This window comes from Oncorhynchus clarkii, chromosome 15 (genome assembly GCF_045791955.1).
Source record: "Oncorhynchus clarkii lewisi isolate Uvic-CL-2024 chromosome 15, UVic_Ocla_1.0, whole genome shotgun sequence".
NCBI lineage: Eukaryota > Metazoa > Chordata > Actinopteri > Salmoniformes > Salmonidae > Oncorhynchus > Oncorhynchus clarkii.
The window spans coordinates 15,329,128-15,353,189 of NC_092161.1; the positions used below are offsets into that span (position 1 = coordinate 15,329,128).

The 24,062-nt window shown below is 46.3% G+C and overlaps 1 protein-coding gene across 1 annotated transcript in view; it reads right to left on the reverse strand.

The window, feature by feature from the left end:
• Nucleotides 1-622: 622 nt before the first annotated feature.
• The window catches only part of LOC139366696 (disco-interacting protein 2 homolog C-like), a 32,560-nt gene continuing 9,120 nt past the window's right edge, over nt 623-24,062 (reverse strand). Inside the window, exons 13-37 of the mRNA XM_071104379.1 lie at nt 23,960-24,062; nt 23,692-23,756; nt 23,504-23,597; nt 23,228-23,347; nt 22,645-22,759; nt 22,291-22,430; nt 22,070-22,206; nt 21,632-21,840; nt 21,213-21,327; nt 16,963-17,164; nt 12,143-12,243; nt 11,936-12,016; nt 10,828-10,951; nt 10,515-10,636; nt 9,903-10,014; nt 8,580-8,689; nt 8,077-8,207; nt 7,775-7,943; nt 4,485-4,655; nt 4,179-4,240; nt 4,043-4,100; nt 2,327-2,401; nt 2,013-2,187; nt 1,610-1,733; nt 623-1,395 (exon numbers count right to left, since the gene is read on the reverse strand). Of these exons, the coding sequence (XP_070960480.1) occupies nt 1,143-1,395; nt 1,610-1,733; nt 2,013-2,187; nt 2,327-2,401; nt 4,043-4,100; nt 4,179-4,240; nt 4,485-4,655; nt 7,775-7,943; nt 8,077-8,207; nt 8,580-8,689; nt 9,903-10,014; nt 10,515-10,636; nt 10,828-10,951; nt 11,936-12,016; nt 12,143-12,243; nt 16,963-17,164; nt 21,213-21,327; nt 21,632-21,840; nt 22,070-22,206; nt 22,291-22,430; nt 22,645-22,759; nt 23,228-23,347; nt 23,504-23,597; nt 23,692-23,756; nt 23,960-24,062 (3,168 nt within the window). The 3' untranslated portion in view covers nt 623-1,142. The remainder of the gene's footprint in view (nt 1,396-1,609; nt 1,734-2,012; nt 2,188-2,326; nt 2,402-4,042; nt 4,101-4,178; nt 4,241-4,484; nt 4,656-7,774; nt 7,944-8,076; nt 8,208-8,579; nt 8,690-9,902; nt 10,015-10,514; nt 10,637-10,827; nt 10,952-11,935; nt 12,017-12,142; nt 12,244-16,962; nt 17,165-21,212; nt 21,328-21,631; nt 21,841-22,069; nt 22,207-22,290; nt 22,431-22,644; nt 22,760-23,227; nt 23,348-23,503; nt 23,598-23,691; nt 23,757-23,959) is intronic.

Genomic DNA, 24,062 nt, shown 5'->3' on the forward strand with positions numbered 1-24,062 from the left:
TTATGACTGATAAATACATCTCTTTTGTTTCCACACTTCACTGTGGATGCGTCCCAAACGGGGGCTTATTTTGTATATAGTGTCCAATTTATGACCATAGTCCCAACAGTGCACTTCAAAGGGAATAGGCTATCATTTAGAATGTCTCTTGGGTTTCTGGTCCAGAGCTGGGCTTAACAACTCCTATTTCCCTCTGCTACTTACTGGGCTCTCTTAGTAGAATCACATATTACCATAATAAAATGCTTACAACGGTCAAACATTGTTGGATAGAAATGTGTACTTCTAACAGGTTAACTTGGCATTTAGGAGTTAATTGTCTTTAGGAAATCGTTAAGGATGTATGCGATTCTTATAAGAGGAGTGAACTGTATCACATTCATTCACACACACACACGCACACGCACACACGCACAAACACACGCACCCACACATGCACACGCACACGCACCCACACACACACACACGCACCCACACACGCACACGCACACGCACCCACACACGCACACGCACACGCACAAACACACGCACACACACACGCACACACACACACACGCACACGCACCCACACACACACACGCACCCACACACGCACACGCACAAACACAAACACACGCACACGCCGCAGGTGGAGAAAGCTGTATAACAGGTCCTCAGTGTGTTTCAGTTCTCGCCGTATAGATCATTTTGTTTATGTACACTATTTATATTTATACACTAATCTGAACCCCCTGTCTTTTTCTGACAATATACTTTAATAACTTAATTTTTCATGTCTATTTCATTAAGAAAACAGATATGTTCAGAGATATTTTCTCTCTCTCCTAACGGGTAACAACCAGTGGTGTAGTCAGTACACAGTGTTCCTCTAAGGCTTTGAACAGCGATTTCCTGTCTAGTTGTCAGGTTTAACTGGGGGTGCAGAAACAGCCATACCTCCACCACAGCACAACTAAAGGAACAGACAACTGGCACCACACCATATGACCATGTGCAGATTAAAAAATACAGTACGTCTTGATTTGCAATGAACAACACCAGCGATATACACGCACGTACGCATACACACACATGCTAACACACACATCCCCCTCTCTTACATCCACCCACACCCCCACACCCCCCCGGATGGGGCGGCTGGGTTACATGTTATAAGCCACGTAGATGGGGTCTAGCTGGTCCTGTAGGAAGCCGTCTCGGAGATGCATGCGCTGCTTCTCCCCGCGAGAGTTGATGGGGATCACCCCGATGTCCGTTACCACGACGACACCAACGATGAGGTAATGCTCTTCCAGCACCGCCTTGGTCACCATGGGAACCAGGTCCAGGGCTTCCTGCTCCGAGCCTTCTAGTTCCACCACAACTACCAGCAGGTTAGTCCAGGGAAACACAGCACTGTGGCACAACACACACACACACACACACACACACACACACACACACACACACACACACACACACACACACACACACACACACACACACACACACACACACACACACACACACACACACACACTTGAGTCATTTGGAACTATAGTGGTTCTACCTATATAAAGAAGAGAAATAGGAACAGCTTTTGTGTTGTTCCAGATGTTTAGTGACGTACCATTCCATGATGCTCTGGTGCGTCCTGATAACGGAGGTCTCGATGTCTATAGGATGATACCTCATCCCCCTCAGCTCCATGGCCTCCTCCAACGCGCCCACCACATACAGCGCATCATGTCTCTCTGGGGACGGAACACAGAGAAAGGTGTGTGTGTATGTCTGTGCGTGAACAATATTCGTCTGTACATGTTTTTATGTGTGTTTTTGTGTGTGTGTGTGTGTGTGTGTGTGTGTGTGTGTGTGTGTGTGTGTGTGTGTGTGTGTGTTAGTGTGTGTGTGTGTGTAGTGTGTGTGTGTGTGTGTGTGTGTGTTAGTGTGTGTGTGTGTGTTAGTGTGTGTGTGTGTGTGTGTGTGTGTGTGTGTGTGTGTGTGTGTGTGTGTGTGTGTGTGTGTGTATATACCTCCACTGGCATCAGTGAGTTCAGTACGTCGTAAGAAGCCCAGGTATCCGGTGCGAGCCCAGACGGTGGACGTGTCTCCGAAGCTGAGTCTGGAGGTGAAGTGATCAGACTGAAGGACCTCCTCTCCATAACCACTGTAATATCCACTGCCATTATGGGCACTGTGCACCCAGATCTAGAGAGGGGAGGGGAAGAGAGAGAGATTGAAATTCATTTAAAATGATCTCTCTCTCTCTCTCTAGCATCTTCACTGGGGTAACATAAAATTATGAAACAAGTTTATTAAATCAATCAGTTTGTGTGTGTATGCTGACCTCTCCTAGGTGGGAGTCTCCCAGGGGTCCCTTGGTCTCTGGGTTGGCGATGATGATGCGGACACCAGGTAGGATCTGAAACAGTAACCATAATTACGCTACAATGCTTCCTTCTCCACGTAAAGCATATATGAGATATTCTGGTCTATCTGTAGAGAGCTGCAGCCGAACAACACAGTCGGGAGCTATAGAAGCTGAGTCTTACTGAACCACACAGACAGGAGATCTAGAAGCTGTCTTACTGAACCACACAGACAGGAGATCTAGAAGCTGTCTTACTGAACCACACAGTTATTAGCTCTAGAAGCTGAGTCTTACTGAACCACAAATTCAGGAGCTCTAGAAAATGAGTCTTACTAAACAACACAGCCAAAACTTCTAGAAGCTGAGTGTTACTGAACCAAAGAGTCAGGATCTCTAGAAGCGGAGTCTTACTGAACCACACAGTCAGGAGCTCTAGAAGCTGAGTCTTACTGAACCACACAGTCAGGAGCTCAAAAAGTTGAGTCTTACTGAACCACACATTCAGGAGCTCTAGAAGCTGTCTTACTGAACAGCACAGTCATGAGCTCTAGAAGCTAAGTCTTACTGAACCACACAGTCAGATGATCTAGAAGCGGAGTCTTACTGAAACACACAGTCAGGAGCTTTAGAAGCGGAGTCTTTCGGAACCACAAAGGCATGAGCTCTAGAAGCTGAGTCTTACTGAGCCACACAGTCAGGAGATCTAGAAGTTGAGTCTTCCTGAACCACACAGTCAGGAGCTCTAGAAGCGAAGTCTTTCTGAACCACACAGTCAGGTGATCTAGAAGCTGTCTTACTGAACCACACAGTCAGGTGATCTAGAAGCTGTCTTACTGAACCAAAGAGTCAGGATCTCTAGAAGCGGAGTCTTACTGAACCACACAGTCATGAGATCTAGAAGCTGAGTCTTACTGAACCACACAGTCAGGAGCTCTAGAAGTTGAGTCTTCCTGAACCACACAGTCAGGAGCTCTAGAAGCTGTCTTACTGAACCAAAGAGTCAGGATTTCTAGAAGCGGAGTCTTACTGAACCACACAGTCAGGAGCTCTAGAAGCGGTCTTCCTGAATCACACAGTCAGGAGCTATAGAAGCTGAGTCTTACTGAACCACACAGTCAGGAGCTCTAGAAGCTGAGTCTTACTGAACCACACAGTCAGGAGCTCTAGAAGCTGAGTCTTACTGAACCACACAGTCAGGAGCTCTAGAAGCTGAGTCTTACTGAACCACACAGTCAGGAGCTCTAGAAGCTGAGTCTTACTGAACCACACAGCCAGGAGCTCTAGAAGCTGAGTCTTACCACACAGTCAGGAGCTCTAGAAGCTGAGTCTTACCACACAGTCAGGAGCTCCTGAAGCTGAGTCTTACTGAATCACACAGTCAGGAGCTCTAGAAGCTGAGTCTTACTGAACCACACAGTCAGGAGATCTGTAAGCTGAGTCTTACTGAACCACACAGTCAGGAGCTCTTGAAGCTGAGTCTTACTGAACCACACAGTTAGTAGCTCTAGAAGTTGAGTCTTACTGAACCACACAGTCAGGAGCTCTTGAAGCTGAGTCATACTGAACCACACAGTTAGGAGCTCTTGAAGCTGAGTCTTACTGAACCACACAGTTAGGAGATCTAGAAGTTGAGTCTTACTTCAGTCATGAAACTTTCTGACGCAAAATGTTAAAACATAACACAGGACTCACCTTTCCTGACTCCATGAGAGGGAGACTGTGAGGAGAACCTCTCTCCACCAACCGAACCCTGAGAGACAAACAAACTGTTATTCAAGTTAATTGGTTGATCTGATTGGTTGTTGCTGTGACTGATAGGCAGACATACCTATCATGTCGCAGAGCTCTCATGTCCACGTAAACTGTAGTAGGGTCTGGTCCGGAGGTGCCCTGTAACCAATCACAGGACAGGGTGACCATGTTGTTGCACACGCACAACCACACGCACTCAAACAAACAAACAAACAAACAAACAAACAAACAAACAAACAAACACACACACACACACACACACACACACACACACACACACACACACACACACACACACACACACACACACACACACACACACACACACACACACACACACACACACACACACACACACACACACACACACACACAGCATTACCTGGAGACAGATAGCCAGGTTGACCCTACAGCCAAATGCTGTGCTGACAGATCGGGGGTGCAGGCCCAGGTCTTTAAACAGCTTGGAGAAGGAGTGTGTTAGAGACATCCTGGGTCTCTCCTCTGCTACCACGACACATGCCCTCACACGGGACAGGTCCAGGCCTCGCGCCTGGAGAGGAAGAGGAGGAGAGAGAGGGAAGAGAAGAGAGTGAGGAAGAGAGGGGGAAGAGAAGAGAGGGAGGAGAGAGGGGGAAGAGAAGAGAGGGGAAGGAGAGGGGGAAGAGAAGAGAGGGAGGGGAGAGGGGGAAGAGAAGAGAGGGGAAGGAGAGGGGGAAGAGAAGAGAGGGGCAAGAGAAGAGGAAGGAGAGAGGGGGAAGACAAGAGGGAGGAGAGAGGGGGAAGAGAACAGAGGGAGGAGAGAGGGGTGAAGAGAAGAGAAGAGAGAGGAAAGAGGAGAGACAGGGAAAAGAGGAGAGGGAAAGAGGAGAGAGGGGGAAAAGAGGAGAGGGAAAGAGGAGAGAGGGTATTACATATAAGTACACAATATTTCAATCATTACCTCCCTCTCATCCGCCCTCTCATCTATCATCCTACCTCCTCCCTCTCATCATAGTCATCCTCCCGCTCATTCTCCCTCTCACCCCACCTGCTGATGACTATATAAAGCTGTGGTTTGTTCCTTGATCTGTTCCTTGTGTGTGTCTCAGTCAGCTTCCAGTTTCCATGGCGATTTCCATGGCGAAAGTTAATCTCTTAAAATAAACTCTGTCTGTCCATCAGCAATCAATTACACAACACCTCAGGCCACAAACACACCGTTTACTGAGTCAATTCAAAGACATTACAAAGAGCACTTTTAGTTCTCCCTGCAGTTGAATTGTGTGTGTTTGTGGATGTGTGTAAGAGTTCTCATTCTCAGCCCAAACCCGAGGGGGCCCGGCCGGGCCTCAAATTATTTGAATTGATTCATGCCGGGCAGGTTTCAAGCTTGTCGTGTTACGAAATTAAAACTGTCTATCTGCGCACCTATTACTACTGCTCTCTGTCTCAGTAGCAGACACAAGCAGCGCCAAGACTGCAATATTGGCTGGGCCAGAGAAATTAGTGGCCATGATTAAACTTATTTTACTGATCATTGAAATGTTTCAAATTGCAATACGAATAGACTAGAGTGCATCCTGGAGAATGATGATCCACAAGACCCGACAGCCAGCACATCTCAGAATGGCATCTGTTAAAGCAGATACATACAAATGAAATGCACCCAATATGACTGCCCTGCTAATATGCATTTGCTGGACCTTTGAAAGTAGACCTATAACTGATCCAAATGTCATTTCGGAATAAAACGTGCATTGCATTGATTGGGTCATGCACCAATCATTGACCACACACGGCTATTGCTTTAATAACGGTTGAATATGAATTTGGGAGTTTCAGTATAAGCAACCATTTCATACATGCCTTCAATTGCATTTATTCCAATGTTGTCATCATTTAGTTGATGATAACTAAGGTGAGTTTTCCTCTCTCTGTTTCCTCACTTCGCATTGTTCTCAACACCAGTTTATATTAATATACTGTTTTCTAGAAATCAAGTTCAGTCTCATTGCATTTCTGTGATGTCAGACTGGTCCTGGACTCGGGCTTTAATGGGGCTTGGGTAAGTAAGACTGGGCTCAAATTTTCAGGCCAGACGAGAACTCTAGCGTGTGTATGATGGGAACTCTAGCGTGTGTGTGCAATGGGAACTCTAGGTCGTGTACGATGGGAACTCTAGGTCGTGTACGATGGGAACTCTAGCGCGTGTACGATGGGAACTCTAGCGCGTGTACGATGGGAATTCTAGCGCGTGTACGATGGGAACTCTAGCGCGTGTACGATGGGAACCCTAGCGCGTGTACGATGGGAACTCTAGCGCGTGTACGATGGGAACTCTAGCGCGTGTGTGGTGAGAACTCTAGCGCGTGTGTGGTGAGAACTCTAGCGCGTGTACGATGGGAACTCTAGCGCGTGTGTGGTGAGAACTCTAGTGCGTGTACGATGGGAACTCTAGCACGTGTACAATGGGAACTCTAGCGCGTGTATGATGGGAACTGTAGTGCGTGTACAATGGGAACTCTAGAGCGTGTATAATGGGAACTCTAGTGCGTGTATGATGGGAACTCTAGCTCGTGTGTACGATGAGAACTCTAGCGCGTGTGTGGTGAGAACTCTAGCGTGTTAGCGGTTAGAACTCTATGGTGTGTGTGGTGAGAACTCTAGCGTGTGTTTGATGAGAACTCTAGCGTGTGTGCAATGGGAACTCTAGCGTGTGTGTGGTGAGAACTCTAGCATGTGTGTGATGAGAACTCTAGCGTGTGTGTGGTGAGAACTCTAGCGCGTGTGTGATGAGAACTCTAGCGCGTGTGTGGTGAGAACTCTAGCATGTGTGTGATGAGAACTCTAGCGTGTGTGCAATGGGAACTCTAGCGCGTGTGTGATGAGAACTCTAGCGCGTGTGTGGTGAGAACTCTAGCGCGTGTGTGGTGAGAACTCTAGCGTGTGTGTGGTGAGAACTCTAGCATGTGTGTGGTGAGAACACTAGCGCGTGTACGATGGGAACTCTAGCGCGTGTGTGGTGAGAACTCTAGCGCGTGTTTGATGAGAACTCTAGCGTGTGTGCAATGGTAACTCTAGCGTGTGTGTGGTGAGAACTCTAGAGTGTGTTTGATGACAACTCTAGCGTGTGTGCAATGGGAACTCTAGCGTGTGTGCGATGGGAACTCTAGCGTGTGTGTGGTGAGAACTCTAGCGTGTGTTTGATGAGAACTCTAGCGTGTGTGCAGTGAGAACTCTAGTGTGTGTGTGGTGAGAACTCTAGCGTGTGTGTGGTGAGAACTCTAGCGTGTGTTTGATGAGAACTCTAGCATGTGTGCAATGGGAACTCTAGCGTGTGTGTGGTGAGAACTCTAGCGTGTGTTTGATGAGAACTCTAGCGTGTGTTTGATGAGAACTCTAGCATGTGTGCAATGGGAACTCTAGCGTGTGTGTGGTGAGAACTCTAGCGTGTGTTTGATGAGAACTCTAGCGTGTGTGCAATGGGAACTCTAGCGTGTGTGCATTGGGAACTCTAGCGTGTGTGCGGTGAGAACTCTAGCGTGTGTGCAATGGGAACTCTAGCGTGCGTGTGGTGAGAACTCTAGCGTGTGTGCAATGGGAACTCTAGCGTGTGTGCGATGGGAACTCTAGCGTGTGTGTGGTGAGAACTCTAGCGTGTGTTTGATGAGAACACTAGCGTGTGTGTACCTTCAGTGCCTCTGTCTGCAGGCCCAGTCCTTTAGTGCAGAGCTCCATGACGCTGTAGGAACAGAAGGTGTCTCTAACTCGGAGCTGGCTGACAGCGAGCAGCCACAGGGCTGGGTTAGACTCCAACTCTACTGGAGGGATCAGGATTGACTGATGGCCACTGTACACACTGAAGAGAGAGTTAAAGGTTAGAAAGGGAAGTCAGTTGTTGGATATTGAAACTGTTGTTGAATTGGTGTGTGTGTGTATGTGTTCGTGCATGCGTGCCTCTGTGCATGTGTTACGGTTGTGTGTGTGTGTACCTGCAGAGACACCAGAGGACGAAGCCCAGGCCACAGTAGGGGTCGAGACAGATTGCTACCTCTCTGGAGGGATACAGTTCACACTGCAGCTTCACTGACCGACAGAACGCTCCCACTGCATTATGGGATATCTACACACACACACACACACACACACACACACACACACACACACACACACACACACACACACACACACACACACACACACACACACACACATACACACCATGTTAGCAACCAGAAAAACGCAGGGGATAAAAGTCAGGGATGGAGGTCAGAGGTTAGGGCTTAATGTTACCTGTACTCCAGCCAGCATGCCAGTAGTGGACACACTGAAGTCCAGGTAGGGTTAAAGGTCAGAACAGAGGTTAGGGGTCAGAGGTTAGGGCTTAATGTTACCTGTACTCCAGCCAGCATGCCAGTAGTGGACACACTGAAGTCCAGGTAGGGTTAAAGGTCAGAACAGAGGTTAGGGGTCAGAGGTTAGGGCTTAATGTTACCTGTACTCCAGCCAGCATGCCAGTAGTGGACACACTGAAGTCCAGGTAGGCCAGGGCATCAGGGTTACAAGGCTTAAACAGCGCTGGAGACTTCTTCTTTGGCAGGTCATCTGATAACACAATAATATTCAGTTAGAGACAGACTCTCTAGAGACAGCAGGAGCAGTAGAGATACTCTGAATGATCGGCTATGAAGATCCAATTGACATTTACTCCAGAGGTGCTGACCTGTTGCACCCTCTACAACCACTGTAATTATTATTATTTGACCCTGCTGGTCATCTATGAACGTTTGAACATCTTGGCCATGTTCTGTTATAATCTCCACCTGGCACAGTCAGAAGAGGACTGGCCACCCCTTTCGCCTGGTTCCTCTCTAGGTTTCATCCTAGGTTCCGGCCTTTCTAGGGAGTTTTTCCTAGCCACCGTGCTTCTACACCTGCATTGCTTGCTGTTTGGGGTTTTAGGCTGAGTTTCTGTACAGCACTGAGATATCAGCTGATATAAGAAGGGCTTTATAAATACATTTGTTTGGTTGATTGAGTTATACACCAGTACAAACATCCAGCTAACAGCCTGACAGATACAGAACAAACATCCAACTAACAGCCTGACAGATACAGTACAAACATCCAGCTAACATTCTGACAGATACAGTACAAACATCCAGCTAACATTTTGATAGATACAGTACAAACATCCAGCTAACATTCTGATAGATACAGTACAAACATCCAGCTAACATTCTGATAGATACAGTACAAACATCCAGCTAATATTCTGATAGATACAGTACAAACATCCAGCTAACAGCCTGATAGATACAGTACAAACATCCAGCTAACATTCTGACAGATACAATACAAACATCCAGCTAACATTCTGATAGATACAATACAAACATCCAGAAAACAGCCTGATAGATACAGTACAAACATCCAGCTAACATTCTGACAGATACAGTACAAACATCCAGCTAACATTCTGATAGATACAGTACAAACATCCAGCTAACATTCTGACAGATACAGTACAAACATCCAGCTAACATTCTGACAGATACAGTACAAACATCCAGCTAACATTCTGATGGATACAGTACAAACATCCAGCTAACATTCTGATAGATACAGTACAAACATCCAGCTAACATTCTGACAGATACAGTACAAACATCCAGCTAACATTCTGATAGATACAGTACAAACATCCAGCTAACATTCTGACAGATACAGAACAAACATCCAGCTAACATTCTGATAGATACAGTACAAACATCCAGCGAACAGCCTGACAGATTCAGTACATGTGGTCAGGGCTGACCTGTGTCCAGGACGGGAGGCCAGTTCCTGATGTCAACTGTAGCGACCGCCTCCTTGGACCGCAGCAGCTTACAGATGACCGCTGTGGTCATCACACAGGCCGAACGACTGACCTGGAGGGAGAGAGCAATAGATGAAGGGAGAGAGAAAATAGATGCAGAGAGAGAGAGAGAGATACGTAGATGAAGGGAGAGAAAGAGATTGATGAAGAGAGAGAGAGATAGATGAGAGAGAGATAGATGAAGAGAGAGAGAGATGGATGAAGGAAGAGAGAGATGACAAGAGAGAGATAGATGAAGAGAGAAATAGATAGATGAAGAGAGAGAGGTAGATGAAGAGAGAGATAGATGAGAGAGAGAGATAGATGAGAGAGATAGATGGAGAGAGAGAGAGAGAGAGAGAGAGAGGGAGAGGGAGATGAAGGGAGAGAGGGAGATAGATGAAGAGAGAGAGAGATAGAGATAGATGAAGAGAGAGAGGGAGATGAAGGGAGAGTGGGAGATAGATGGAGAGAGAGAGAGATGCTACTACATTATCTTATTCTTCTACCTCCTCTCTACCGGTTGCCTGGGCAGTATTGACCTCTAGTTTACCACAGTCGTTGACCTCTCACCTCTACGATCATCTTGACCGTGGGCAGTGTGGTTGAGATGTTCTGTGGGTGGGGCGGTCGGACCGTGATAGGAACACAGCCAGCATACAGACAACCGTAGAACGCTGCAATTAGGTCTATACCTGAAACACACATAGGAGAGAGAAGTGAAAAGTGTATTTGGGTGTACACATATGCTGTGTGTGTGTGTGTGTGTGTGTGTGTGTGTGTGTGTGTGTGTGTGTGTGTGTGTGTGTGTGTGTGTGTGTGTGTGTGTGTGTGTGTGTGTGTGTGTGTGTGTGCGTGCGTGCGTGCGTGCGTGTGTGTGTGTTACCTGGTGGGTAGACCAGTGCTATGTGGTCTCCCTCCTGTAGTCCTCCTCTCTCCAGCAGCAGAGCAGCAACTCTCTCTGCCCTCTTATGGAGCTGAAGACACGTCAGAGAACTAGACACCGCTCCCTAGAGAAAGATGGAGTGATAGATCGCAATCAGATTCCAATCAGAGTCCGTAACAATCAGAGTCCTTAACAATCTGAGTCTGTAACAATCAGAGTCCGTAACAATCAGAGTCCTTAACAATCTGAGTCTGTAACAATCAGAGTCCGTAACAATCTGAGTCTGTAACAATCTGAGTCCAATCAGAGTCCGTAATAATCAGAGTCCTTAACAATCTGAGTCTGTAACAATCAGAGTCCGTAACAATCAGTCCAATCAGAGTCCGTAACAATCAGAGTCCTTAACCATCTGAGTCTGTAACAATCAGAGTCCGTAACAATCTGAGTCTGTAACAATCTGAGTCCAATCAGAGTCCGTAACAATCAGAGTCCGTAACAATCTGAGTCTGTAACAATCAGAGTCCGTAACAATCAGAGTCTAACAATCAGAGTCCATAACAATCAGTCCAATCAGAGTCCGTAAACAATCAGAGTCCGTAACAATCAGAGTCCTTAACAATCAGATTCCAATCAGAGTCCGTAACAATCTGAGTCTGTAACAATCAGAGTCCAATCAGAGTCTGTAACAATCAGAGTCCGTAACAATCAGAGTCCAATCAGAGTCTGTAACAATCTGAGTCCAATCAGAGTTCGTAAACATTCAGAGTCCTTCACAATCAGAGTCCAATCAGAGTCCGTAACAATCAGATTCCAAGACAATCAGAGTCCTTAAAAAATCCATGGCATAAGTGTGTGTGTGTGTGTGTCAGTGGAGGCTGGTGGGAGGAGCTATAGGAGGACAGGCTCATTGTAAAGGCTGGAATGGAATTCATGGAACGGTATCAAACACATCAAACATATAGAAACCACATATTTGACTCTGTTCCTTTTTACTCCATTTCAGCCATTAAAATGAGCCTGTCCTCCTATAGCTCCTCCCACCAGCCTCCACTGCTGTGTGTGTATGTGCGCGCGCGCGTGTGTGTGTGTGTGTGTGTGTGTGTGTTACCCGGGAGCTAAGCAGTGTGTAGAGGATGTGTTCAGGCGTAGTCTGAGATCTCCACTGCAGAACCTCTGACAGGAACAGGAACTACAGAACACACAACATGATATGCCATCACAGACTGTGTAATAACTATAATCCATCACAGTTTAAAACACATTATAAAATCCAGTGTGTATGTCAGGGGGAAGAAATACACAACCGATGTGTTACCTGGTCATTGTCATCAGTTTGTCCCAGGTCTCTGCCACTGGCCATAGCGATCCTCTTCCCAGACACCAGGTTCCCCACCATCACAGAGGCAGGGCCAATCTCTACAACACACACACAACACACACACACACACGAGGTCAGGACACATCCAAAACATGATTTGAATGAGAGCTATAAGAGCTAACAATGTTCTACAGGTTTCCGGCAAAGTTGCTCCTCATCGTTCACTAAATTCTAAATTAATTTTCATTCCAAATGGTGTAGCAGTCAGGCATCTTTTGTCTTTGTCTTGTCGTGTCCTGTGAATATATCTTTTTTCTTCACATATTTTTACAACAATTTTTCTTAACCCCAACCTCAACATACACTCCTGCAACCCACCTCACCCAATGTGGTATTTATCTGCTATTATCTTTACTCTAGAACCGGAACCCCCAACAGAAGCTAGCAAGCTAACTAGCTAATAGCTAGTAGTCAGCTAGCCACTGCTAGCAGTCATCAGTTAACCTTTAGCCCGGACAACTCCTGCCAGTCTGCACAACGCGATTCAACCCAGAGCTTATTGGACATATTTTTCTCCATATCCCTGGATACCTACCGCAAGCTCTGAACCTCTTCACCTGGATCATCGCAGCTAGATAGCTGCTATCCGATTGGGTTCTCCTGGCTAACATCTCTGTCCCGAAGCAAGCACCAATTAGCCTGGAGCCATCTCCCGGCTAGCCGAAGAGGTCCATCAGCCACTCCTTGGGCTACAATATCTATTTTGCCAATTGGCCTGGACCCCTTTTATTGCCGATACGGAGCCCCGCCTATCCATCATGACTGGACTACCGACATAATCCGCCCGAGGGTTTTTTTCAACAGGCTCCTCCGTCCCAATGTCCCCGGAATGCCAATCTGCTAGCCTGCTAGCCACGGCCCGCTAGGTGTCTAGAGCATACTGGACTGTTCGCTTAAGAGGTCCATCAGCCAATTTAACTACACGGACCCCTGCTGATCCATCACGACTGGTCTGCTGACGTAACCGCACGAAGGGGCTACAACAGACTTCTCCTGTTGTGATGTCCCTCTAAGGCCCTTCTGCTAGCCCCGGCCCGCTAGCTGTCTGAATCGCCGTGTCTCCAGCCCACCCAGCTACTCACTGGACCCAATGATCACTCTTCTACGCATGCCTCTCCCTAATGTCAATATGCCTTGTCCATTGCTGTTCTGGTTAGTGATTATTGTCTTATTTCACTGTAGAGCCTCCAGCCCTGCTCAATATGCCTCAGCTAACCCTCTTGTTCCACCTCCCACACATGCAGTGACCTCACCTGGTTTAATTAATGTCTCTAGAGACAATACCTCTCTCATCGTCACTCAATGCCTAGGTTCACCTCCACTGTACTCACATCCTACCATAACTTTGTCTGTATATTATGCATTGAATCTATTCTACCGCGCCCAGAAACCTGCTCCTTTTACTCTCTGTTCTGAACACACGAGACAACCAGCTCTTATAGCCTTTAGCCGTACCCTTATCCTACTCCTCCTCTGCTCCTCTGGTGATGTAGAGGTTAATCTAGGCCCTGCAGTGCCTAGCTCCACTACCATGCCCCAGGCGCTCTCATTTGTTGACTTCTCTAACCGTAAAAGCCTTGGTTTCATGCATGTTAACATTTGAAGCCTCCTCCCTAAGTTTGTTTTATTCACTACTTTAGCACACTCTGCCAACCCGGATGTCCAAGTTGTGTCTAAATCCTGGCTTAGGAAGGCCACCAAAAACCCTGAATTTCCATCCCTAACTATAACATTTTAGGACAAGATAGAACTGCGAAAGGGTGCAAAGTCGCAATCTACTGCTGAGATAGCCTGCAGAGTTCTGTCTTACCATCCAGGTCTGTGCCCAAACAATTTGAGCTTATACTTTTAAAAATCCACCTTTCCAGAAACAAGTCTCTCACCGTTGCCACTTGCTATAGACCACCTTCTGCCCCAGCTGTGCCCTGGACACCATATGTGAATTGATTGCCCCCCATCTATCTTCAGAGCTCGTGCTGTTAGGTGACTTAAACTGGGACATGCTTAAGACCCCGGCCATCCTACAATCTAAGGTTGATGCCCTCAATCTCACACAAATCATCAATGAACCTACCAGGTAAAACCCCAAATCCGTAAACACAGGCACCCTCATAGATATCCTAAACAACCCGGACCTCCAAATACACCTCTGTCCTCAACCAGGATCTCAGAGATCACTGCCTCATTGCTTGCATCCTATTTTGGGTCTGCGGTCAAACAACCACCCATCATCATTGTCAAACGCTCCCTAAAACACTTCAACGAGCAGGCCTTTCTAATCGACCTGGCCCGGTTATCCTGGAAGGATATTGACCTCAATCCGTCAGTAGAAGATGCCTGGTTATTCTTGCTTTCCTCACCATCTTCAATAAGCATTCAAAAAATGTAGAACTAAGAACAGATATAGCCCGTGGTTCACTCCAGACCTGACTGACCAGCACAAAAACATCCTGTGGTGTACTGCATTCGAATCGAGTAGCCCCCGCGATATGCAACTTTTCAGGGAAAATAAAAACCAATATACACAGGCAGTTAGGAAAGCCTTTTTAAAACAGAAATTTGCATCCTGCAGCACAAACTCCAAAAAGTTCTGGGACACTGTAAAGTCCATGGAGAATAAGAGCACCTCCTCCCAGCTGCCCACTGCAATAACCATTTTTCTACAGTTGGCCATGCTTTCCACCTGGCCACCCCTACCCTGGTCAACAGCACTGCACCACTCACAACAACTTGCAAAAGCCTCCCCCATTTCACCTTCACCCAAATCCAGATAGCTGATGTTCTAAAAGAGCTGCAAAATCTGGACCACAACAAGTCAGCTGGGCTAGACAATCTGGACCTTTCTAAAATGATCAGCCAAAATTGTTGCAACCCCTCAACCTCACTTTCGTATCATCTGAGATCCCCAAAGATTGGAAAGCTGCCGTGGTCATCCCCCTCTTCAAAGGGGGAGACACTCTAGACCCAAACTGCTACAGACCTATATCAAAATCTAAAAAAAGCCAAGTTAACAAACAGATCCCCGAACATTTAGAATCTCACCGTACCTTCTCCGCTATGCAATCTGGTTTCCGAGCTGGTCATGGGTATACCTCAGCCATGCTCAAGGTCCTAAACGATATCATAACCTCCATCGATAAGAGACATTACTGTGCAGCCGTATTCATCGACCTGTCCAAGGCTTTCGACTCTGTCAATCACCACACTTTTATCGCAGACTCAACAGCCTTTGTTTCTCAAATGACTGCCTCGCCTGGTTCACCAACTACTTCTCAGATAGAGTTCAGTGTGTCAAATCAGAGGGCCTGTTGTCTAGACCTCTGGCAGTCTCTATGGGGGTGCCACAGGGTTCAATTCTCATGCCGACTCTTATCTCTGTATACGATGTATATGATGTCGCTCTTGCTGCTGGTGATTCTCTGATCCATCTCTACGCAGACGATACCATTCTGCATACTTCTGGCCCTTCTTTGGACACTGTGTTCTAACCTCCAGACGAGCTTCAATGCCATACAACTCTCCTTCCGTGGCCTCCAACTGCTCTTAAATGCAAGTCAAACTAAATGCATACTCTTCAACCGATCGCTACCAGCACCTGCCCGCCCGTCCAGCGCTTCTGACTTAGAATATGTGAACATCTACAAATACCTAGGTGTCTGGTTAGACTAAACTCTCCTTCCAGACTCACAATAAGCATCTCCAATCCAAAATGAAATCTGGAATCGGCTTCCAATTTCGCAACAAAGCATCCTTCACTCATGCTGCCAAACATACCTTCGTAAAACTGACTATCCTACCGATCCTTGACTTCGGCAATGCATTTACAAAATAGCCTCCATCACTCTACTCAGCAAATTGGATGCAGTCTATCACAGTGCAATCCGTTTTGTCACCAAAGCCCCATATACTACCCACCACTGTGACCTGTATGCTCTCGTCGGCTGGCCCTCACTTCATATTCATTGCAAAACCCACTGGCTCCAGGTCATCTATAAGTCTTTGCCAGCTAAAGCCCCACCTTATCTCAGCTCACTGGTCACCATAGCAGCACCCACCTGTAGCACGTGCTCCAGCAGGTATATTTCACTGGTCACCCCCAAAGCCAATTCTTCCTTTGGCCGCCTTTCCTTCCAGTTCTCTGCTGCCAATGACTGGAACGAATTGCAAAAATCACTGAAGCTGGAGTCTCATATCTCCCTCACTAACTTTAAGCATCAACTGTCAGAGCAACTCACAGATCACTGCACCTGTACATAGCCCATCTGTAAATACCTCATCCAATTACCTCATCCCCATACTGTTATTCTTTTTTTTTTTTGCTCCTTTGCACCCCAGTATCTCTACTTGCACATTCAGCTTCTGCACATCTATCACTCCAGTCTCTATCACTCCAGTGTTTATTGCTAAATTGTAATTATTTCAACACTAGGGCCTATTTATTGCCTTACCTCCCTTATCTTAACTCATTTGCACACACTGTATATAGACTCTTTTTTCTATTGTGTTATGGACTGTATGTTTTGTTTATTCCATGTGTAACTGTGTAACTAACATGTGTTGTTGTTTGTGTCGCACTGCTTTTCTTTATCTTGGCCAGGTCGCAGTTGTAAATGAGAACTTGTTCTCAACTAGCCTACCTGGTTAAATAAAGGCGAAATAAATAAATAAAATCAGCTCTGCTAAACACGCGCACGTGCTCTCTCTCTCTCTCTCTCTCTCTCTCTCTCTCTCTCTCTCTCTCGCTCTCTCTCTCTCACCTGGTTGTTTCTGTCGTGGTTTGGGCAGGTTGGTAACACAGGTGTGAGGACACATGAGGACGTTACAGGGGTGCAGCCCCCCCTCCAGGTACAGCTGTTTGGTCTCAGACAGGTGTAGACCCCCAAGGGGGGTTTTAGGGAGGGTGTTGGCTGGAACTAACCCCAGGCAGAACACACCCACACCATGGATACTGTCTATCGCCTGTCAATTAAACACACAAGCACACACACACACGGACGGACGGACACACACACACACACACACACACACACACACACACACACACACAGTGGAGGAGACAAGAGATCATGAAAAACCTCTAACAATTTCCCAGGTGCAAGGTAGAAAAAAGTAGTTTGAATTGACTCTAAATAAAATACACTGTTTTGCTTATTCACACATTTTGTCTGGTCTGGTAGCATTATGGTTGTACTGTGGTTGTATGGTTGTACTATGGTTGTACTGTGCTGAGGTAGCGTTACCTGCATTAAGTTCGTACTGTGGTCGTGTTGCGGTACTGTTACCTGTATTATGGTCGTACTGTAGGGTGATGTTGTGGTGTTGTTAACTGTATTATAGTCGTACTGTAGGGTGATGTTGTTACCTGTATTATGGTCGTACTGTAGGGTGATGTTGTGGTGGTGTTACCTGTATTATGGTCGTACGTTAGGGTGATGTTGTGGTGTTGTTACCTGTATTATGGTCGTACGGTAGGGTGATGTTGTGGTGTTGTTACCTGTATTATGGTCGTACGGTAGGGTGATGTTGTGGTGTTGTTACCTGTATTATGGTCGTACGGTAGGGTGAGGGTGATGTACTGTGGTGTTGTTACCTGTATTATGGTCGTACTGTAGGGTGATGTTGTGGTGTTGTTACCTGTATTATGGTCGTACGGTAGGGTGATGTTGTGGTGTTGTTACCTGTATTATGGTCGTACTGTAGGGTGATGTTGTGGTGTTGTTACCTGTATTATGGTCGTACTGTAGGGTGATGTTGTGGTGTTGTTACCTGTATTATGTTGTCGTACGTACTGTAGGGTGATGTTGTGGTGTTGTTACCTGTATTATGGTCGTACTGTAGGGTGATGTTGTTACCTGTATTATGGTGTACTGTAGGGTGATGTTGTTACCTGTATTATGGTCGTACTGTAGGGTGATGTACTGTAGGGTGTGTTGTTACCTGTATTATGGTCGTACTGTAGGGTGATGTTGTGGTGTTGTGTATTATAGTCGTACTGTAGGGTGATGGTTACCTGTATTATGGTCGTACGGTAGGGTGATGTTGTGGTGTTGTTACCTGTATTATAGTCGTACTGTAGGGTGATGTTGTTACCTGTATTATGTTACGGTAGGGTGATGTTGTGATGTTGTTGCCTGTATTATGGTCGTACTGTAGGGTGATGTTGTGGTGGTGTTACCTGTATTATGGTTGTACGGTAGGGTGATGTTGTTACCTGTATTATGGTCGTGTTGTTACCTGTTTTATAGTGTTGTAGGGTGATGTTGTGGTGTTGTTACCTGTATTATGGTCGTACTGTAGGGTGATGTTGTGGTGTTGTTACCTGTATTATGGTCGTACTGTAGGGTGATGTTGTTACCTGTATTATAGTCGTACGGTAGGGTGATGTTGTTACCTGTATTATGGTCGTACTGTAGGGTGATGTTGTGTACTGTGTTGTTACCTGTATTATGGTCGTACTGTAGGGTGATGTTGTGGTGTTGTTACCTGTATTATGGTCGTACTGTAGGGTGATGTTGTGGTGGTGTTACCTGTATTATGGTGTATTATGTTGTTACCTGTATTATGGTTGTACTGTAGGGTGATGTTGTGGTGGTGTTACCTGTATTATGGTCGTAATGTAGGGTGATGTTGTGGTGGTGTTACCTGTATTATGGTCGTACTGTAGGGTGATGTTGTGATGTTGTGATGTAATGTAGGGTGATGTTGTTACCTGTATTATGGTCGTACTGTAGGGTGATGTTGTTACCTGTATTATGGTTGTACTGTAGGGTGATGTTGTGGTGGTGTTACCTGTATTATGGTCGTACTGTAGGGTGATGTTGTGGTGGTGTTACCTGTATTATGGTTGTACTGTAGGGTGATGTTGTGGTGGTGTTACCTGCATTATGGTCGTACTGTAGGGTGATGTTGTGGTGTTGTTACCTGTATTATGGTCGTACTGTAAGGTGATGTTGTGGTGGTGTTACCTGTATTATGGTCGTACTGTAGGGTGATGTTGTTACCTGTATTATGGTCGTACTGTAGGGTGATGTTGTGGTGTTGTTACCTGTATTATGGTCGTACTGTAGGGTGATGTTGTTACCTGTATTATGGTCGTACTGTAGGGTGATGTTGTGGTGTTGTTACCTGTATTATGGTCGTACTGTAGGGTGATGTTGTTACCTGCATTATGGTCGTACTGTAGGGTGATGTTGTGGTGTTGTTACCTGTATTATAGTCGTACTGTAGGGTGATGTTGTTACCTGTATTATGGTCGTACTGTAGGGTGATGTTGTTACCTGTATTATGGTTGTACTGTAGGGTGATGTTGTGGTGTTGTTACCTGTATTATGGTCGTACTGTAGGGTGATGTTGTGGTGTTGTTACCTGTATTATGGTCGTACTGTAGGGTGATGTTGTGGTGTTGTTACCTGTATTATGGTCGTACTGTAGGGTGATGTTGTGGTGTTGTTACCTGTATTATGGTCGTACTGTATGTTGTGGTGGTGATGGTCGTACTGTAGGGTTGTTACCTGTATTATGGTCGTACTGTAGGGTGATGTTGTTACCTGTATTATGGTCGTACTGTAGGGTGATGTTGTTACCTGTATTATGGTCGTACTGTAGGGTGATGTTGTTACCTGTATTATGGTCGTACTGTAGGGTGATGTTGTGGTGGTGTTACCTGTATTATAGTCGTACTGTAGGGTGATGTTGTTACCTGTATTATGGTCGTACTGTAGGGTGATGTTGTGGTGTTGTTACCTGTATTATGGTCGTACTGTAGGGTGATGTTGTGGTGTTGTTACCTGTATTATGGTTGTACTGTAGGGTGATGTTGTGGTGTTGTTACCTGTATTATGGTCGTACTGTAGGGTGATGTTGTGGTGTTGTTACCTGTATTATGGTTGTACTGTAGGGTGATGTTGTGGTGTTGTTACCTGTATTATGGTCGTACTGTAGGGTGATGTTGTGGTGTTGTTACCTGTATTATGGTCGTACTGTAGGGTGATGTTGTGGTGTTGTTACCTGTATTATGGTCGTACTGTAGGGTGATGTTGTTACCTGTATTATGGTTGTACTGTAGGGTGATGTTGTGGTGGTGTTACCTGTATTATGGTCGTACTGTAGGGTGATGTTGTGGTGGTGTTACCTGTATTATGGTCGTACTGTAGGGTGATGTTGTTACCTGTATTATGGTCGTACTGTAGGGTGTTGTTGTTACCTGTATTATGGTCGTACTGTAGGGAGATGTTGTTACCTGTATTATGGTCGTACTGTAGGGTGATGTTGTGGTGTTGTTACCTGTATTATGGTCGTACTGTAGGGTGATGTTGTGGTGTTGTTACCTGTATTATGGTTGTACTGTAGGGTGATGTTGTGGTGTTGTTACCTGTATTATGGTCGTACTGAAGGGTGATGTTGTGGTGTTGTTACCTGTATTATGGTTGTACTGTAGGGTGATGTTGTGGTGTTGTTACCTGTATTATGGTCGTACTGTAGGGTGATGTTGTGGTGTTGTTACCTGTATTATGGTTGTACTGTAAGGTGATGTTGTTACCTGTATTATGGTCGTACTGTAGGGTGATGTTGTGGTGTTGTTACCTGTATTATGGTCGTACTGAAGGGTGATGTTGTGGTGGTGTTACCTGTATTATGGTTGTACTGTAGGGTGATGTTGTGGTGTTGTTACCTGTATTATGGTTGTACTGTAGGGTGATGTTGTGGTGTTGTTACCTGTATTATGGTCGTACGGTAGGGTGATGTTGTGGTGTTGTTACCTGTATTATGGTTGTACTGTAGGGTGATGTTGTTACCTGTATTATGGTTGTACTGTAGGGTGATGTTGTGGTGTTGTTACCTGTATTATGGTCGTACTGTAGGGTGATGTTGTTACCTGTATTATGGTTGTACTGTAGGGTGATGTTGTGGTGTTGTTACCTGTATTATGGTTGTACTGTAGGGTGATGTTGTGGTGTTGTTACCTGTATTATGGTCGTACTGAAGGGTGATGTTGTGGTGGTGTTACCTGCAGAACGCGGCTCATCCACTGGAAGCTGTCCTCCTCAGTAGAGTCTGGTCTCTGCTCTGCTACCACCACGATGCGCTCATCATGAAGCACGGTCACACTGAACACTGCTATCCTGGAGGGAGGGAGGGAGGGAGGGAGGGAGGGAGGCAGGCAGGCAGGCAGGCAGGCAGGCAGGCAGGCAGGCAGGCAGGCAGGCAGGCAGGCAGGCAGGCAGGCAGGCAGGCAGGCAGGCAGGCAGGCAGGCAGATGGTTAGGGTAGTATCAGTATGTTCTCTAACTGACATATTTTACATGGAGAGTACAGTGAGTACAGACGGAGAATAGTATTCCCTATGTAGTTGACAACTTTTGACCAGAACATGTGGCTCTGTCATTTACAGTGTCTTTGTCCAAAACAATACTGCACGGTTGCATACCTCCCTCTGTAGATGAATTTCATTGGCTCTACGGCCAGTGCGGTGGCTATGATGTCATCAGCGTTATGTCTGCGTCCGCTGACCACAATGAGGCCGTCCATCTTGCCGGAAATAAACACCAGACCACCTGGACCCACGAAGCCCAGCAGCCCCGTACGGACAAACGCATACTCACTGACCAGACCTCCACCGGATGCTACTGGAAACACCTACACACACACACACACACACACACACACACACACACACACACACACACACACACACACACACACACACACACACACACACACACACACACACACACACACACACACACACACACACACACATATATTATGTCATGAACATACACCCACACCAATGTTGTAAATGCTATACACACAGTACAAATGGTCATTATATGTAAGTTACACACACAAACCCTACTGTCCTCACCTCAAAGGTGTTCTTGGTCATGCCTGTCAGTCCGTAGTACGATGTTCCCGTGGCAACGGAACACACACACAGCTCCCCGATCTCATCTGTCTTACACAGGAGAGGCACACCGTCTGGCTTCACCACACACACCAGGGCTGGAGACAGAACACACACACTGCACAACTGGAGCTGAAGAAGAGAGCAGGCCTAACCACACACCCACACACACACACCCCTACCTCCAGGCATGACAGTGCCCACATCCTGCACAGTGAGGACTGACAGGCGTTCCTCCGTGTCGACGCGGACCACACTGTAACTCAGACCCTGCATGGAGAGAACCCCTCGGCCTGGTGGCTGGCTACTGTCCTCCACTGGCCTGGATCAGAGAGAGAGACAGATATAAAGGACTGATCTCACTGATGATGATGATGATGGTAGTGTCCCCTCAGCCACTTAACTTTGACAGAATCATTTTCCAAACCAACAAAATATTAAGCCTGTTACTCTAGGATCGACCAAGAATGAATGCTGCTGCTGATGATGGTGTGTGTTTGTGTGCTTAGTCAGGGGATAGTGTAGACGGAGCCTACCTTCTGATGGCAACAGTCAGTGCCTCGGGGGAGCTGGCACAGGGACAGATGACCTCTGACCTTAAGCCTTTACTCTGGAACACGTTGAGGAACGCGTCACAGGACGAGATAGACCCTGGAGAAGGAAAGGACAGAAGGAAAGAGAGGACTAAGAGAAAAATAGAGAGGACTAAGAGAAAAACAGAGAGGACTAAGAGAAAAATAGAGAGGACTAAGAGACAAATAGAGAGGACTAAGAGAAAAATAGAGAGGACTAAGAGAAAAACAGAGAGGACTAAGAGAAAAATAGAGAGGACTAAGAGAAAAACAGAGAGGACTAAGAGAAAAATAGAGAGGACTAAGAGAAAAATAGAGAGGACTAAGAGACAAATAGAGAGGACTAAGAGAAAAATAGAGAGGACTAAGAGAAAAATAGAGAGGACTAAGAGACAAATAGAGAGGACTAAGAGACAAATAGAGAGGACTAAGAGACAAATAGAGAGGACTAAGAGAAAAATAGAGAGGACTAAGAGACAAATAGAGAGGACTAAAAGAAAAATAGAGAGGACTAAGAGACAAATAGAGAGGACTAAGAGAAAGTTACAAGGGTTCGATCCGTCGGCGACCAGCAGCATCCGGAGGGAACTCAGGCTGATGTCCTTCTGCTCTCTGTGGGCCACCAGAGCCCAGTGCATGTCTCTGGACTTTACACACGCTACCTTGGCTGGAGAGAAACACACACAGTGTCGACATCAGTGTTAACGCAAAGTTAAGATCAAATACTTCCTGAATGATTGACAAATGATTTCATAACAATATCTTGTAGATTGACATATGAATTTACTATTGAGTGGTTGATTGACAGGTGGGTGTGTCTGACCTTTAAAGTGATAGACCTTTTGTATCCAGGACAACGGGTTGACCTTCATCAGAGAGTAGGGAACGCTGATCACATGCATCATATTCATCACGCTCTGGAGATAGGAGATACACATAACCTTTAACCTCTAACCCTTAACCCCTTATCATACTTTCCCTGACAACCTGACCTGTAGCAGCAGGTCTTACCGTGAGGATGCCGTGCCACAGTCCCACGTCCTTCTTAAAGTCTAGAACATTCACTATGGTCTCCGCTGCAGAGAGAGAGGGGAGACGGGTTAGGAGGGAGTGGGGGAGCAAGAGAGGGAGGGAGACAAAGAGAGAGACAGACGTCAAGAGATCACTGAAGTGAAAGAAAGCAGTAGAGAGATTACCTGGCAGAGTGTGTTTGTGTTTGTGTGTGTGAGAGCGAGAGTGTTGTGTGTGTAGAGTGTGTAGAGTGTGTGTCTTACAGTACCTTCTGTGTAGCCACAGGACTGTGTGAGGGCTTGGCAGTGAGTCAGCAGAGCGATCCTCATCACCGTGACTCCCAGAACACTTCCATCCTTACAGGTCTTGTA